The sequence below is a fragment of the Chinchilla lanigera genome, unplaced genomic scaffold, assembly GCF_000276665.1.
Source record: "Chinchilla lanigera isolate Chin_1 unplaced genomic scaffold, ChiLan1.0 scaffold00001, whole genome shotgun sequence".
In the NCBI taxonomy this organism is placed as follows: domain Eukaryota; kingdom Metazoa; phylum Chordata; class Mammalia; order Rodentia; family Chinchillidae; genus Chinchilla; species Chinchilla lanigera.
This window is the reverse complement of record NW_004955402.1, coordinates 46,028,018-46,042,429: the sequence shown is the minus strand read 5'-3', so window position 1 is coordinate 46,042,429 and position 14,412 is coordinate 46,028,018. Positions and strand designations below refer to the sequence as shown.

Here is a 14,412-nt window from a genome sequence, read left to right as displayed (position 1 = left end):
AAAATAGTATTCTGTTTAAAATAATAACTTTTAATATAAGGAAAAGATACAGGTAAAAGGGCATACAGTTTTCTCCATTTAAAAAGAATAGGATTGTTGGAATGCTTATTTAATTCGTATTTTTTTTCTACTGTCATTTTTCCTAGTTTTACAATTTTTTGAAAGGTTTATCCTTGCAAAAAATTCTGTTCTACTAGAGAATCTACTCTGAATTGTTCAATATCCTAATTATGAAGTAACAGATATATCTAAATTTTAAAGGAACATGTAGTTTTGAAAGTATGTTATATTCCATCTTTATCTTTTTGATAGGCTATATAGAAAGTAAAACATAAAAACTCAGTTTTAGGAAAAAAATCTTCTAAATGATTATATGGAATCATCTTTTGTTCCTGTGTGCCTCTTCACTGTTGAAACAAAAGAAACATTCTCCTTTTGATGGGTATTAGCTTTGTTTTCCTACATGGCACCTTAATAGTTCGGTAACTTTCTGCAGCCATTTTTCTCAATTAGAAAAAGGTCAAAACCAAATAGTACTGACCTTTTAAAATTCACTACTTAATATACTACAAATGCTAAAGTTTTTCTTCTCAATAATGAAATGTAAAAAGTACTCAAGTATGTAATTCATTTTTTATGGTTATAAATTCACAATTAGTATATAATTAATGATATCTTAAATTGAATTTGGAGGACATTATTTAGTTCAGCTTAAAAGTACAGTTAAGATTTTCCCTATCTAAGTTAGGAAAACTTACCTTTATTTTATTAAAATAGTTGATATTTTTAATATAAAGTTATCTAGGTGAATTTTAAAAGGTTTTTTAGTTTGTGTATATTTGGGTTCATTATATTTTATTTCTGGTATTAGGTCTGTAATTTTATATCTGTATGTTGAAAGGAAGATTTAATAAGAAATTTTTTACTGCTGATGTTTATAAAACGAAGCAAACCTTTATGATCATTTTCAAATTAAATAAATTATATTTTTCCTAAAATACTTACAGATTTTTAAAAAAAATTAAATAAAGCCATTGAAACAAATCTACTGGATTATCTTAGTTTCTGAATAATCTGTAAGAAAATTTCCTGATTTTGGTTTTATATAAAGTTTTATTTTTTTACTATATATAATTTTAAAATTCAATATATACTATAAAACTCTTTTTGTAATCTTTTGAAATAGGTTTCAAGTTATTCAAGATCTTGTTGCATCACTGTTGACCTTTCCTCTGAGCCATTTTGTTTGGTACCTGTTAGTCTTTATTTTGGGAATTGAAGTATTAGTAAGTACTATACCAATTGCAATATTTTCGTATTTCTTTGATATGTATGTAACAAGTATTAAATGACCTCATTTTTCATTTTCTTTGGAATGTATCACTAGATTCTCAGTTTTTTCTACCGCTGTATGCTTACAGCTGGACTTATTGCATTTGCGGTTTGGCCGTTTCTCACTCAGCTGTGGACTCGAGCAAAGGTATAAATAACTCATTTATACAGAGATTAGTAACTAGTTTGTTTTGATATATGTTTAATTCAAGGAATTATTTTTAAACGAAAGGGTAAAATTTATCCTTACATAAAGTACCTGGTGTTTTTGATGTGAGGACCAGGTTTACGTTTCAGGGATCAGCTTTAAGTTTCAGTGATTTAAATTTTCATATCAAAATGAGCCAGTTATGCAATATTTGAAATGCTAAAGAGGCAGTGATTCATCCTTCTGAGAAGTGCATCCCTGTCTTCCTTTAGTTTCAGGTTTCTGGATGGAGAAGGCCGAGAGTAGCACTCTGGCTTAGGAGTCAGAGGATTCACCTTCCTTCTGGCCCTGAGCCTTTCAGTTTTTTTCTAGAGAAGTATATATTCATAATTGATTTTAAAATACATAATTCTGATTTTCATCCTTTAGGCAGTGTTTTACAATATACTTCTACAAAGACTGTTCTTACATTTTTACTTTGATACTTTTTGATGAAGGTAGCAAGAAGAAATATTCTTTTTCTACCTTATAAGAATTTATAAAAATCCCAGTTAATGAGCTTACTATCACATTTGCCTTAATCTAATTTTAAAAGTAGTTTTACTTATTTCCCTGTTTGGCTTAGTCATGTTATTACTATTATAGACCCATTTTCATACATTTGTCGTCATCAACATACAGTAAAATTATGAACTGAATGGGGCACTTGCTTTGAAATACCAGACCCAAGGTTAAGCCCTGGCTGTTTCATTTACTAGTTGTGGACCTGGTGTTACTTATATTTTGACTTATTTGAGCTCAGTTTCTTCATTTGAAGTGTTATTAACAATAAAACTTGCCTCTTTAGATTGTTGAGAATTGAGATAATATTCATTGAACCTACTATAAAAGTCTCTTCACAAAAATAACTATTAGTTTTTAAAATAAACTGCTATAAAGTTTTACATTTCCCCTTTAATTTCACCTATAGTCAATGAAACACAGAAAACAGTTTTTTATACCATATTTGGCTAAAGATAACTTTTTTCTTGATTTTAGATTACCTCCCTGGGTTGGACTTTCTTCTGTTTGCTTCTGGCAGTGTTCCCACTGATGCCTGTCGTAGGTCGAGAGCCAGACATCTCTCTAGTGTATGAACAGTACTTTCTTTCCCTTTCAATATAATTTTTTTTCAATCAGCATCCTGAAATTTGAACCTAATCCTGTTTACGAATTTAAAGTCATGTAAGTAAACTGGAAGTTAAAATATTAATATGAAACTACTGGTCATGATTTTAGAATAAGTCTGAGCATTATTTAGTCTCTTTAGAGATTCTTCTCAGCTTTCACAAACAGTGAAAACCTTCCAGGGTTAACTTAAAATACTACCTTCCCCCAAAATGTCTTAGTTTTTCTTTCTTTTAAATGTTGGGGCATTGATGAAAATTTTAGTTTTATGTGAGAAAATGTTCTATTGCTAAAATAAAACAGACCCCAAAACTATTGTTACCCCTATCTTTGCTTTTGAGCATGTTCACACAAAATATCTCAGGAAAAATGAAAATTTCTTCCTATCTTAGTTTGAATATAAATATTTTCATGGGAGGAAATATTTACTTTGAAAACTATTCCATGTTTAGTCATTCATATTGTGTGAAAATACTTATTTGTACTTTACCTGCATTCCTCCTTCTACTGGTATATTTCTTTCTCCTCAGTATGACTGAAATAAGCTTGTTAAATAATCAGTTACCTTTGTTTTTAACCCAACTTCTAAATTATTGTTAAATAACCTACAACACATAGGTTAGGTAGTTAAGTAACCTATGTATGTTCACTGAGCTAAGTCATTATGATATCATTTAACATTTTCTTTTTATTTTCTAACTATGTAAACATCTTTGTTACTTTCTTCTGAACTCTATAATCATTTTAAAACATTTTAACCTAAATTAAGAGATTTAGAGTATATCTTTTTTAACAGAATAAAAGCCAAGTATTTATTTAATTAAAAAAAATACGTATACATACTACTTTAAGATGTTCTATACCTTTCTCTCATTTATGTTTAAAAAAAAACAAATATGCAGGCCTGGGGATATAGCTCAGAGGCACAAGCACCTGCCCGGCAAGCTCAGGGTCCTGAGTTTGATTTCTGGTACCAAAAAAAAAGAAAACCAATATGTTCAGGAACTATCGTAGGAAGTCAGTTTATTAGCAGAGCCCAAAATAATTATATTGAATTCTAAAACCATACCTAGGCATACTTTGAGTATTATTAAGGTAAAACATTTTACAGCTATTATAAACTGTAAATAGTACATGACAAAAGTGAATGGAAATATTTGCATTTATTTCTTGCAAATTGTTCTGTGAGCTCTTTTGTTGTTGCTGTGAAGCACCTTTCTTTTTTCAGTCCCATTGGTCCTACTCAAGCAATGTTGACATAGTTAAAATAGAATTTAGTTAAATAGAATTATTAAATAGAATTTATAGTTAAATAGAATTTATCATATGCTAAAAGGAAAAGAAATTGTACAAATTATCTTCATAGATATTTGCCACTTGCATGTTGTATTAAGATGAATGCAGGAAGCAAATAAATCTTAAAATATAAAAATGCAATTTATGTGTTACTTTAATTATATTGCTTCACTCTATAAATTTTAATTGTTCAGTGATTTTAAATTTATGTTGGTTTCCTACTAACTATATTTATAACTTTTTTATTTTGACTCCTGGTTTATGGAGAAATTTCTTCTTCCCATTTGATCCCTCATAGCAATTCCATATTTTAGAAAATTACAAAGACACATATACGTGAGACATTTAAGGATGACATTAGAGGAAAAAGCAAAACTGTGTCTAACACAGCTACAATATCACTGTTGCTGCACTCCACCAAAGTAAAAATGTTATTTGCCTCTGAGTTAAAATGCCACATTATTTTTTAAAAAGGAAAGAGATAAAACAATCATCATATTTTCCCTGCTTTAATATAATCCATGTTGAATATATTAATACTTCTTTTATTAAGACTCTCAAAGTGTAAAGAATTGAAATCCAAGACCAATTTCCTGGGGATTTCTGCTTTGTATTCTCTCTAGGTAGCTAGCTTGACATTTGCTCTTTGTTTCTTTTAAAGCAGTTTCTTGTCTATGTTAGTTTTGAGCTCCAGATTCTGACTTGAACAGAGTTTTAGTTGTATTATGCTATTCACATTTTTAGGAAGAGAAAGATAGCCCTCAACAGTAGTACAGCATTTCTTTGATATCACCTTTGACTTCAGGAACCATTCTAATATTTGGTGTTTTTGGTGTTTTGTTTTGTTTTTTAGGGGATTTTTTTTTTTTAAGATAGGATCTTACCTGTGTATTCCAGATTGGCCTCAAATTTGCAGTCCTCCTGCCTCAGCATCCTGAGTGCTGGGATTAAGGAGTGGCTCACCATGCCTTTGAAAAGTATCATCTGTTGCTTCATCATTGAACAAAATTAATGTATACTGATGTACTTACCTGTATACAGCCCTTGTCATCACTGTCCTACCCTTCATTTAGCTAGGATAGCTGAGGGAAGCACTGAAGTCAATGAAGAAAGGAGCTGTTTGTCCTGCTAGAAATCATTTGAATTATAAATGGAGATCTTTTTAATATGACAAGGTGCCCACAGTCATAAAATGTATGTTATAGATGCTAATCATGTATTTTTAACTTTCTTTTTATTGTTTTCTATAAATTTCTCCAATTCATACTAAAAATTATGGTACTTGGTTTATGTAACTCTCTTAGTTAACTTTTCTCATTGATGAAACAAAATACTAGATGTCCAAAGTTAAGGGAGAAAACGTTTATTTAACTCACAGTTTGTGGAGGTTAGTCCATAATCAGCTGATTCCAAGGCAGGGTGGCATGGTAGAGGGACAATAGTTCATGGTGGCAGAAGACAGAAAAAGTAACAAGATCAAAAAGGGAGAGACAAGCCTCTTTCTGCTCCTTTTATCTTTCTTATCCAGACTGCTGGGATTAGGGCAGTGCCAATCCAATCAGTAGACTGATCCAGCCATCAATCATCCAACCTTAACCCCTGCACCCTTAATCCCAGCATTGCAGTATGAATCAGTCACAAATTCTAGATTCAGCTGCCTCCAAAAAGCCTGTCCCCGACTGCATGAGGCTTTGAGGAGACAGCTAGACACAAACCATAGCAATAAATTTTTAAAAATTTATTTATAGAAAGTAAAGATACCAAAAATAATTATATCTTTATTTCATTATTTTTATTATTTCCTATTAAGCCTATCTATCCATTTTTCTACTTCATCTTGATCAAACAAAATGATTAAGAAGTTCTACATTAGAGTTAAATGCTCATGTTTTCATATGATGTGTCCAATAAATATCTTAAGAAAATCTTAAATTGTGAATTGTATTTTGAAACAGAATGGGTGCAGGTGTGCTGGTTCTTCTTCTATCCCTGTTCGTTGTGACATCTCTTATGAAAAGAAAAATTAGCTTTGGAAAGGAAGAGTTGTTGGTATATCTATTACAGGTAAGTTACAGATTTTTCAATGCTGTGTTAATCTAATGATATACAAAAGCAATCATATAGTTATATTTAATCTGTCCGTAGGATACCATTGTGTTATGTGACTCAATATCTGCCAGCTAAGAGAAAGTTTTCTGTTTAAGGTACTACACAGAAATATGTTCTCTAAAATATAAGAAATGCAAAAAAATCAACAAGAGGCAACTGAAAGATGCTTGGAGAGAAAAGGTTGGGGAGATTTACAAGACCCCTCTACTGACCAAAACTAAACTGGAAGGGTTTCCAGTATGCCAAGTGTCTGTGTAGTCCTCTTTTAAGGCAATATTCTTTGAAATGAAAGCAGCCTGGGGTATGTTTATATGAAGAATAGCCAATTTAAGACTTCAGATGATGTGCTACAAGAAGATAAACCAGTTTGGATAGTGGCTTTGGTACAGTAAAAAGAACTTTAAACCTAATGTTTTAAACTTGGTTCAATTCCCAACTATACTGCATAGTAGATGTGCAATTTTTAGTAATCTGACTTTCGCGTATTTTTTTAACCTATAAGTAGATGTAATAGTGTTATGAGAATTAAATTATAAATATTTTATGAATTCCTTTTTTCTGTAGATAAGATTGGAAACCTCTTTTTATAAAATGTATAAATAACCATATCTAGAACATGGACACGAAATTTATGAGTCTTCTAAAAAAATTGCTCAGAACAAAGTTGGAATAATAAGAGAATATGGTATTTCCAAAAACAGTCTGAAATAAAAATATGCCATACTTAAAAGATGATATCACAAACTGAATTTATTCTCAGAAAGCAACAGAGAAGAAGAAATAAAAGAAATAAAAAAGAAGAAATACTTTGTCAAAGATCCTGTCAAACCACTGAAACATATGTTTTATTTTAAATGGTACACTGATGAAGGTTACATTAAAGCCAAAGTAGCTTTGACAGAATTCACCTATAATAATGAGAACTTTGACAGAAGTGAATGTCTCTGACTCCCATTCTAGAGGAGGAAAGAATATGGTAAAACTCTTACAGCTTTGTTGGAAATACCCCTGAGTATTTGGTGAGGCCATTGCCAAGCTCTTCTTTTGCATTAGTTTTATTAGTTTGCATTAATTCCTGTACCCTGCCATATTGTATTGGTTCCAAGATACTTTTTTTTGCATTTTAATATCTGTGAAGTAAAAGTGTCTTAAAATTGAAAGGATCCTAGAATTGTGTCATCGCTTTATTAACAGCAGTTTTGCTTCCTTTTTTTTGTATTGGGAATCAAACTCAGGACCTTGTGCTTGCCAGGCTGGTGCTTGTACCGCTAAAGTATATCCCAGCCCAATTTTGCATCTTAATTCACTGAAAATATAAGCATAATTAAATATATCTTTTAGAATTTGCTAATGAGACTGCTAATCTGAATTAAGAGAACTTTGTTTAGAGTCATAATGTAGCGTGCGTGTATGTGTGTGTGTGTGTGTGTGTGTGTATGTGTGTTACTGAGGGTTAAACCTAGGGGCATTCCACCACTAAAGTGCATCCCTAGGCCTTTTTATTTTTAGTTTGAGGCAGGGTCTGACTGAGTTATTAGGCTGGTTTCAAACTTATGATCTTCCTGTCTCAGCCTCCCGGAGCCTTGAGATTACAAGAATGTACCACCATACACAGCTGTTAGCTCATTGTTTGAAAAATGGCAATTGAGCCAGGGATGTAGCTCAGTGGCACAGTGACTACCTGGGAGTGCAAGCTCATGAGTTTGATTCCTGGTACCAAAAAATACATAAACAAACAAACAAATAAATAATAAAAATGGCAGTTGATCTACTAGTTTGGATTAATCAGACATTTCTCTAAAGAGCTAAATAATAAAAATTTTAGGTTGGTGTATCATATGGAGTGTGTTATAATTTTTCAACTCTACTATCCAATGTAAAGAGAAACAATACATAAATGAATGTAATTATGTTCTAATAAAACAGTATTTATAAAAACAGACCACCACCCTACACATTATAGTTTACCAACTTCTACACTAAATATTCTGTGAGGATTTATACTCTATGTGTTCTTAGTGCCAGGTAAATATTTAGACCACAAAAATGTTTTGAATGAATAAGTCAATATAACTGAGGGTGAGCCTGGGGTAAAAGCACTACAACAACTAACCTATACACATACAACAAACTACTAACCTATACACATTTTTCCCTCTTTGTTTCCATAATTTAAGAAACCTTTAACTTTTACAACAAATACTATAAATAGGAACAGTGTGATGCTGTATGCTCTCAAAATGTCTCTTATCATGGTTATAAAAGAGGTCCTTTGCTTCATACAGAAGTACTAATTGTAGCCTTGGCCAGAAGAGGGTGATCTTGTCCAATGTCAGTAGCATTTTGGCAATGTGCTAGTTGTTCCCAGCATTTTCCTAAGCATTTTTTCTAACATATAGTCTTTCATCACCTCTTTTATTGATCTGTTTTGTTTGTATTTTCAGATGATAAATACAGTGCTTTCTATGTATGTTGTGTATAGTACCCACAGTAGTCTATTCAAGAAACAGGGACTCCCTCTTACAAATCAAATTGTGAGTTGGGCAACATTAGGTAAGTGGCCACCCAAACCAAATGAAATCATTTATACCACATCAGCTATCTTAAAGTGATCCCTTTATGTCTGTATTATTGTTATTGAAATAATTTTGTTGTAGGAAAATAATAATAAATAGCTATTTCTTATATCTTTGCTACAATTTTACAAAAAATAGATCTCTTGTGAACATACATGTATAAATTAGAATTGCTGGATAGAATAATAAGGCTGTGTATTTATTAGCATCTGAAAAAAATCTAGTTAGTGACTCTAGAAAAAAAGGAGGGTGTCATGAAGATCATATGGTTAATTTTCATGTCATTCCATAAATTTTCAGTTTTTACACAGGAAGAAGGAAATGGTTAAATTTTATGTTTCTCTTTCTGAAGGTAACATTGGTTATTCACCTTCCAGCACAGTACACATTTTATAGAGATAGTTAAGTATTTCAAAGCATATTCCTCTATGAAATGCCCTTATTTAAGGACATTGGAATGTATGTGTGAAGCAAACATGTAATTTAAGGACCTAGGCTTTCCCTTCCAACTGGAAGACAAGTGCAAGCTGTGAAGCCAAGATTTTTCATGTGAAAAAGACACTTTGTTATGCCTGTGAATGATTTGGCTTAACAATTTTAAAGTTTTTTGTTGTTCATCATTATAAAAGAAAAGATCTTTGAATGGAACTTCACCTTAAAAGAGTATTAAGAGATAGGAATGTTCTTCCTAGGACTGATTTTAAAGCCCGAACTGACTTAAAAATGCAACAGGTAACATGTATCTCCTAAATTTTTGATTTTCCCATTTTCCAAATTTCTCAGTCGTTGTTTAAGTGGAAATTATTATTGGGCAGTAATTTCTATTTATCTGTTTATAGATATATACATATTTTATATAGATAGATGATAGTTATCATTTTCACTACATGTTTCATTTCATTAAGGGCATTCTGTGGACCTTCTTTTCTTTTGAATCATCTTAATTATAAAAATTATTATTTCCATTAATTCTGTATAAATAGTATCAGTGACTACTCCTTCATATTCAAAAATTGTGTTTAGTGTATAGTATGTTCTGGAAAGTTCTATTCCCTGAAGTTAATAAAGATTGAGCAAATTTCTGTCATTTTAGAGCTTATATTCTGCAAGGGTAAAGGACCTAATATTTTAGTGAAGTGACTGTGTGTAATGATATTTCATATGACATGTTTTGAAGTACACAGAAAACTAAAATATTATGGCAAGGAAATACAATATTAAAGGGAACTCTTTCTGTACCATATAACTTCACAAATATCTAGTCAGGTATGATAATTAGCAGATGAACAGTACATCACAAATAAGAAACTAGAGATTAGTATGCATATGCAGTCACTCAGCTACTGCTGACCGCATGACCTCATCTCTGCAATGTAGCCATGCTCAGTTTCTTAGTTTTCTTAGCTACCTGTGAATAAGCCACAACAAAGAAGACTTTTTTTAAAAAAGGAAAAGCAGACTTTGTCCACATATTATATCTCATTTTATTATTCACTTCCTTTGTTTTTTTGCCAACCAAATAAGCTGCAATATTATTGTATCTCTTTTTAAAAAAACATATCTTAATTCTTTTAATAATAATTAAGAATGAAAGAAGACGGAAAAATAAGAAAAAAAGAATTGGTGTATCTCATTTTTAAACTTCAAAAAGGGTCAAGAAATAGAACAAGAATTACAGAAAGCCACCTTCACTGCTTGTGCTTATCCTTTGGCTGTGTACATATGTATGTGTAAAACTTTCAAAATACTTGATTAATTTTTTCCTGTTCTGTCATCCTCATTTTAATTGTTTCAGCTGACCTAGTAATGACCCTTATGGTATTTTCCTTCATCTTTTATTACACTGACATTTTAAAAATATATAGCACCTCTGCCAATAGATTGTTACCTAATTTGTGCTTTCTGCTATTTCCTTATAATTAAATTTAGATTATAACCAGGTGTGGTGGTACATGCTTATACTCCCAGATATTTGGAGGCTGAGGCAGGAGGATTATAAGTTCAAGGGCTGCCTGAGGAAGAGCCTGTCTTTAAAAAAAATTAAGTTTTTTTTTTATTTGCCAAAATATGCTATGTAATGATATAATGGTGTTACGTCCTTCTTATACTTAGGTCTAGAGGCAAATGATCAGTCTTTTATTAGTGATGTTAATTTTGATTACCCCATCAAGATATTGTCCATTGTAGACTTACTGTTTTTCTTCCCTCTAAGTAACTCTGGGGGAGATACTCTTAGTATGATCAGTATCCTTTTTATCAAAATTCTCTTGAAATTTAGCATCCATCCATCTTTCCTGATCCAATCTTTGCCTTATCCAATCAATGGGCATGAAATAATGATTTTCCAATTTGGACATTCCCACTGCATAGGTAAGGCTCTGAACATCCAACTATAAAAAAAATTCTTCTTCATGTTTGCTACATATTTGTTCACATTTCTATTTAATATTGATGTAGACTCATGAATTCCCATTTTTGAAAAGGTGTTTAATTGACTACTATTGGTTATCTTGTTCATATTGTCTCATTCTTGGAAGAAGGATTCCTTCAAGCTGTCTTGTAATAAAATCCCCTCCCCTCAAATTTTTTTGAGCATTTTCCTCTTTGCTGGTATTAAAAAGCTATTTTAGGTTTATCTCATTGTCCACACTGTCCTAGCCTAAAACATCTTTTTAATATATATGTATATTTAATATTTATGCCATGTGCACATAAACATGTGTTCATACATACCTGTAAGTATTTTAGAAATTATAATTTTACATTGATACCTCTAATTCTAGTTAGTCACAAAGTTTCTATCTTGCCTTTCTTCAATCCACATTTGTATCTATATTTATATATGGAATGAGGGACGATGGTAACTATGGTCCTAGTAGTGTTACTGCAGTGATAACTCTCAAAAATGGGTACATAAGTATATAGAAGGAATAAAAATCTTAGGATAAAGATATTGGAGGGATGCAATTCTTTGTAACCTCAGCTATAATTTTTAAAGTACCTTTATCCCTTAAGCTTTATCTGTATTCTATCATATTATCTGATATAATAGAACATATGTGTATATCATGTAGTATTTCCTATGTTTTTTCCCTATTTGGAGTATCCTGTATATGTATGGTTGTTTTGGAGGGGCGAGAAGGAAATTGAGACTCTCTGTTACTGTTCTCGAAACACATTAATGTCGCTCTTGTTATGTATTTTAAATATGAAATTTCTTCCTTGGAATTGGTAGAGGATACCTACCAAGTGATGTGAGGCATGAAATATAGGTAGATTTTCAGTATCTCCAAAGATCTTGACTAAGTACTGATACACCATGGCCAAGCTACATGAGCATTTTTTTTTCTAACATGCTATTTGATACACAAATGGGTAACATATTACAAAACTGGTTATAATTTATGTTGCTCAGAATGGAAACTCTTAATCCGTCATTAGTACCTTATCAAACCTTTATATAAAGATGAAACAAGGACCAAATATTCAGTTTTACAGAATAAGTCTCATTTGAACTGACAGAAATACAACTTGTACAGCTTTAAATCTTGCAGAAACTTCACTTTGAATGAAATTGTTTTTACATTTAACTTAGGAGATACTGATTACTAGTGATAATAGCAGCTAACAGTTGCTATAAGAACTATGTGTCAGCCACTGTACTCAGGAAGCATTTTATAGGTAAAATTGTATTTAAATCACACAACTTCTTCATGTTATCCTTGTTTGACAGATGGGTAAGTTTCTCCTTAGGTTTACAAACTTACCCCACAATTAAGCGATTGATGAGTAATTCAGTAGGATTCTGTCCCAAATCTCCATACATTGGAGCATTAGGAGGATTAATAAATTAAGTACCTTTCAATTCAATTTCAGCTCATAGTTTGTAGAGGTTTCTGTCCATAATCAGCTGACTCCAAGACATACTGGCATGGTAGAGGGTCATCACGAAGGAGAAACAGTTCATGGCTGGCAGAAGACAGCAAAGGCAGCAAGCAACAAGCAGTAACAGCAAACCTTTCTGTCTTTGTATTCTATCTCGGATACCCACCTTTAGGGCAGGTAGCACTCACATCCAAGGTGGGACAGTCTTAATCCTAACATTACACCATGATTCCAGCATCACATCCTTGATCCCAGCAACACACACCTTACATCCAGCCACCTCCAAAAAACCCCCATCTATGACTGCATAAGGCTTTGGGAGACATTTTGGGTACAAGCGATACACTTTCCAAAATAAGCAAAGAGAGAATTTATGTTTTGCTGGTCTACCCCCTTTCATCTGCATTGCTGCTATTGAGGTAGTTGCTTTTCTTATCCTATGGGGGAAGATTGCTTCAGTTATTATGACTCATATTACAGCTGTAATGCCTGGTGAAGTCATTCCAGATTACAGTGTCAGTGTGTACATTGTAGTGGGAAACCTTGGGGGAGTAGGGGATTAGGGAAAATCAGTTTCTAGGGAGTAAGTTGTCTTTGGGTCAAGATATAAATGCCTAATTAAAAGATGATTTGCTGAATCTTTAATATATATTACTTCATTGCAAAATAAATTATTCACTTAGGAGTTAATATTACTACAGTGATCTAGTCTAAGTATTTTTTTGAGAAAATTTGAGTTATTTAACCAATACAGGTCAAACAGTAAAATAAAATTTTAATTAAACATGCAAAATTTCTGATTTCTTACAGAATTCACTAGGGCAAATATAGCCTTATGGTAAAGGTAACACAAATACTAAATGCCATGAATGACAATTGATTATCTAGAGCATCTAAACTAACATTGTTTGTGTGCCTTGCACTGACCTGCTCTGTTTTATTGCAGCCTCTTCCTTGGTTGTGCCACTGCTGAGTTCTCCAGTTCTCTTCCGGCGATTGTTTAGCATACTTCTTTCCTTGATGTCAACTTATTTACTTCTAAGCACAGGGTATACACTTTTTTAAAAACTTAATTTTATAGTAGCAATCTTAAATGATGTATTGACATTTTCTCTATTACTATGAAAGTAAAAAATATTGAGGGATAAAATAAAAGTAGTTGTACTTTGTATACGAGTTGATCTATACTCTTCTGTTTTCTTTTTATTATTTTAATATTATTTTCTGTTGTATTTGTCTTTGTTCACTAAATGCTAAAGTTCATTTAACTCCTTATTCTGATAGATTGTGAGAGAGTTTTAAGTCTCAAAGACTGTCAGTTTTGTTGCATTCTTTTCATGCATTTTAAGTCATGCTTTAGGGCTGGGGTGTAGCTCAGTGGTAGAGCAATTGCTTAGTATGTGTAAGGCCCCGGGTTCAATCCCTAGTACATATTTTGTTTTTATTCTTACTGTTATATATATTATGGCCCCAATAATTCTTTGATTTGAGGAATTTTCAGAATATTTTATCGGAAGTTAAAAGAATTCATTTTTATTTAAGATCAAAATCTTCTTACCAAATAAAAGAGGACAAAAAAATCTAGCAACTTGATGTCCTATGGATCCCAAATCATTCTTTAGAATTCATTAAAAAGTTATATATTCTCCCTCTCTACATTGAAGAAAAGAATTTTTTACTTGCTTTTGAATTTTATTTCATCCTTGCTTAAATACTTATTAGGGTGAGAAATGTTTATAACAAACAATGATGACTAGAACAGACTCATAAACAATTCAGATTAACACCACTCATAGACAGTTCAAATTTTGCCCCAAATATAGGACTGTGATCCAAATTAGACTAAACAGAGATTTACCATTGTACTATCAACAGATTATTTGTAATTTAGATGATTTT

The 14,412-nt window shown here is 31.8% G+C and overlaps 1 protein-coding gene across 7 annotated transcripts in view; it reads left to right on the top strand.

Annotated features, from left to right (window-relative positions):
- Pign (phosphatidylinositol glycan anchor biosynthesis, class N) overlaps positions 1 to 14,412 on the top strand; it is a 135,058-nt gene that overhangs the window by 72,205 nt on the left and 48,441 nt on the right. For all 7 annotated transcript variants that reach the window (XR_001232906.1, XM_013511173.1, XM_013511163.1 and 4 more), the window contains 6 exons: positions 1,187 to 1,286; positions 1,388 to 1,480; positions 2,519 to 2,610; positions 5,899 to 6,007; positions 8,497 to 8,605; positions 13,460 to 13,562. Coding sequence is in view for 6 of the 7 variants with exons in the window: in XM_013511173.1 (XP_013366627.1) it covers positions 1,187 to 1,286; positions 1,388 to 1,480; positions 2,519 to 2,610; positions 5,899 to 6,007; positions 8,497 to 8,605; positions 13,460 to 13,562 (606 nt within the window). In the remaining variant the exon portion in view is untranslated. The remainder of the gene's footprint in view (positions 1 to 1,186; positions 1,287 to 1,387; positions 1,481 to 2,518; positions 2,611 to 5,898; positions 6,008 to 8,496; positions 8,606 to 13,459; positions 13,563 to 14,412) is intronic.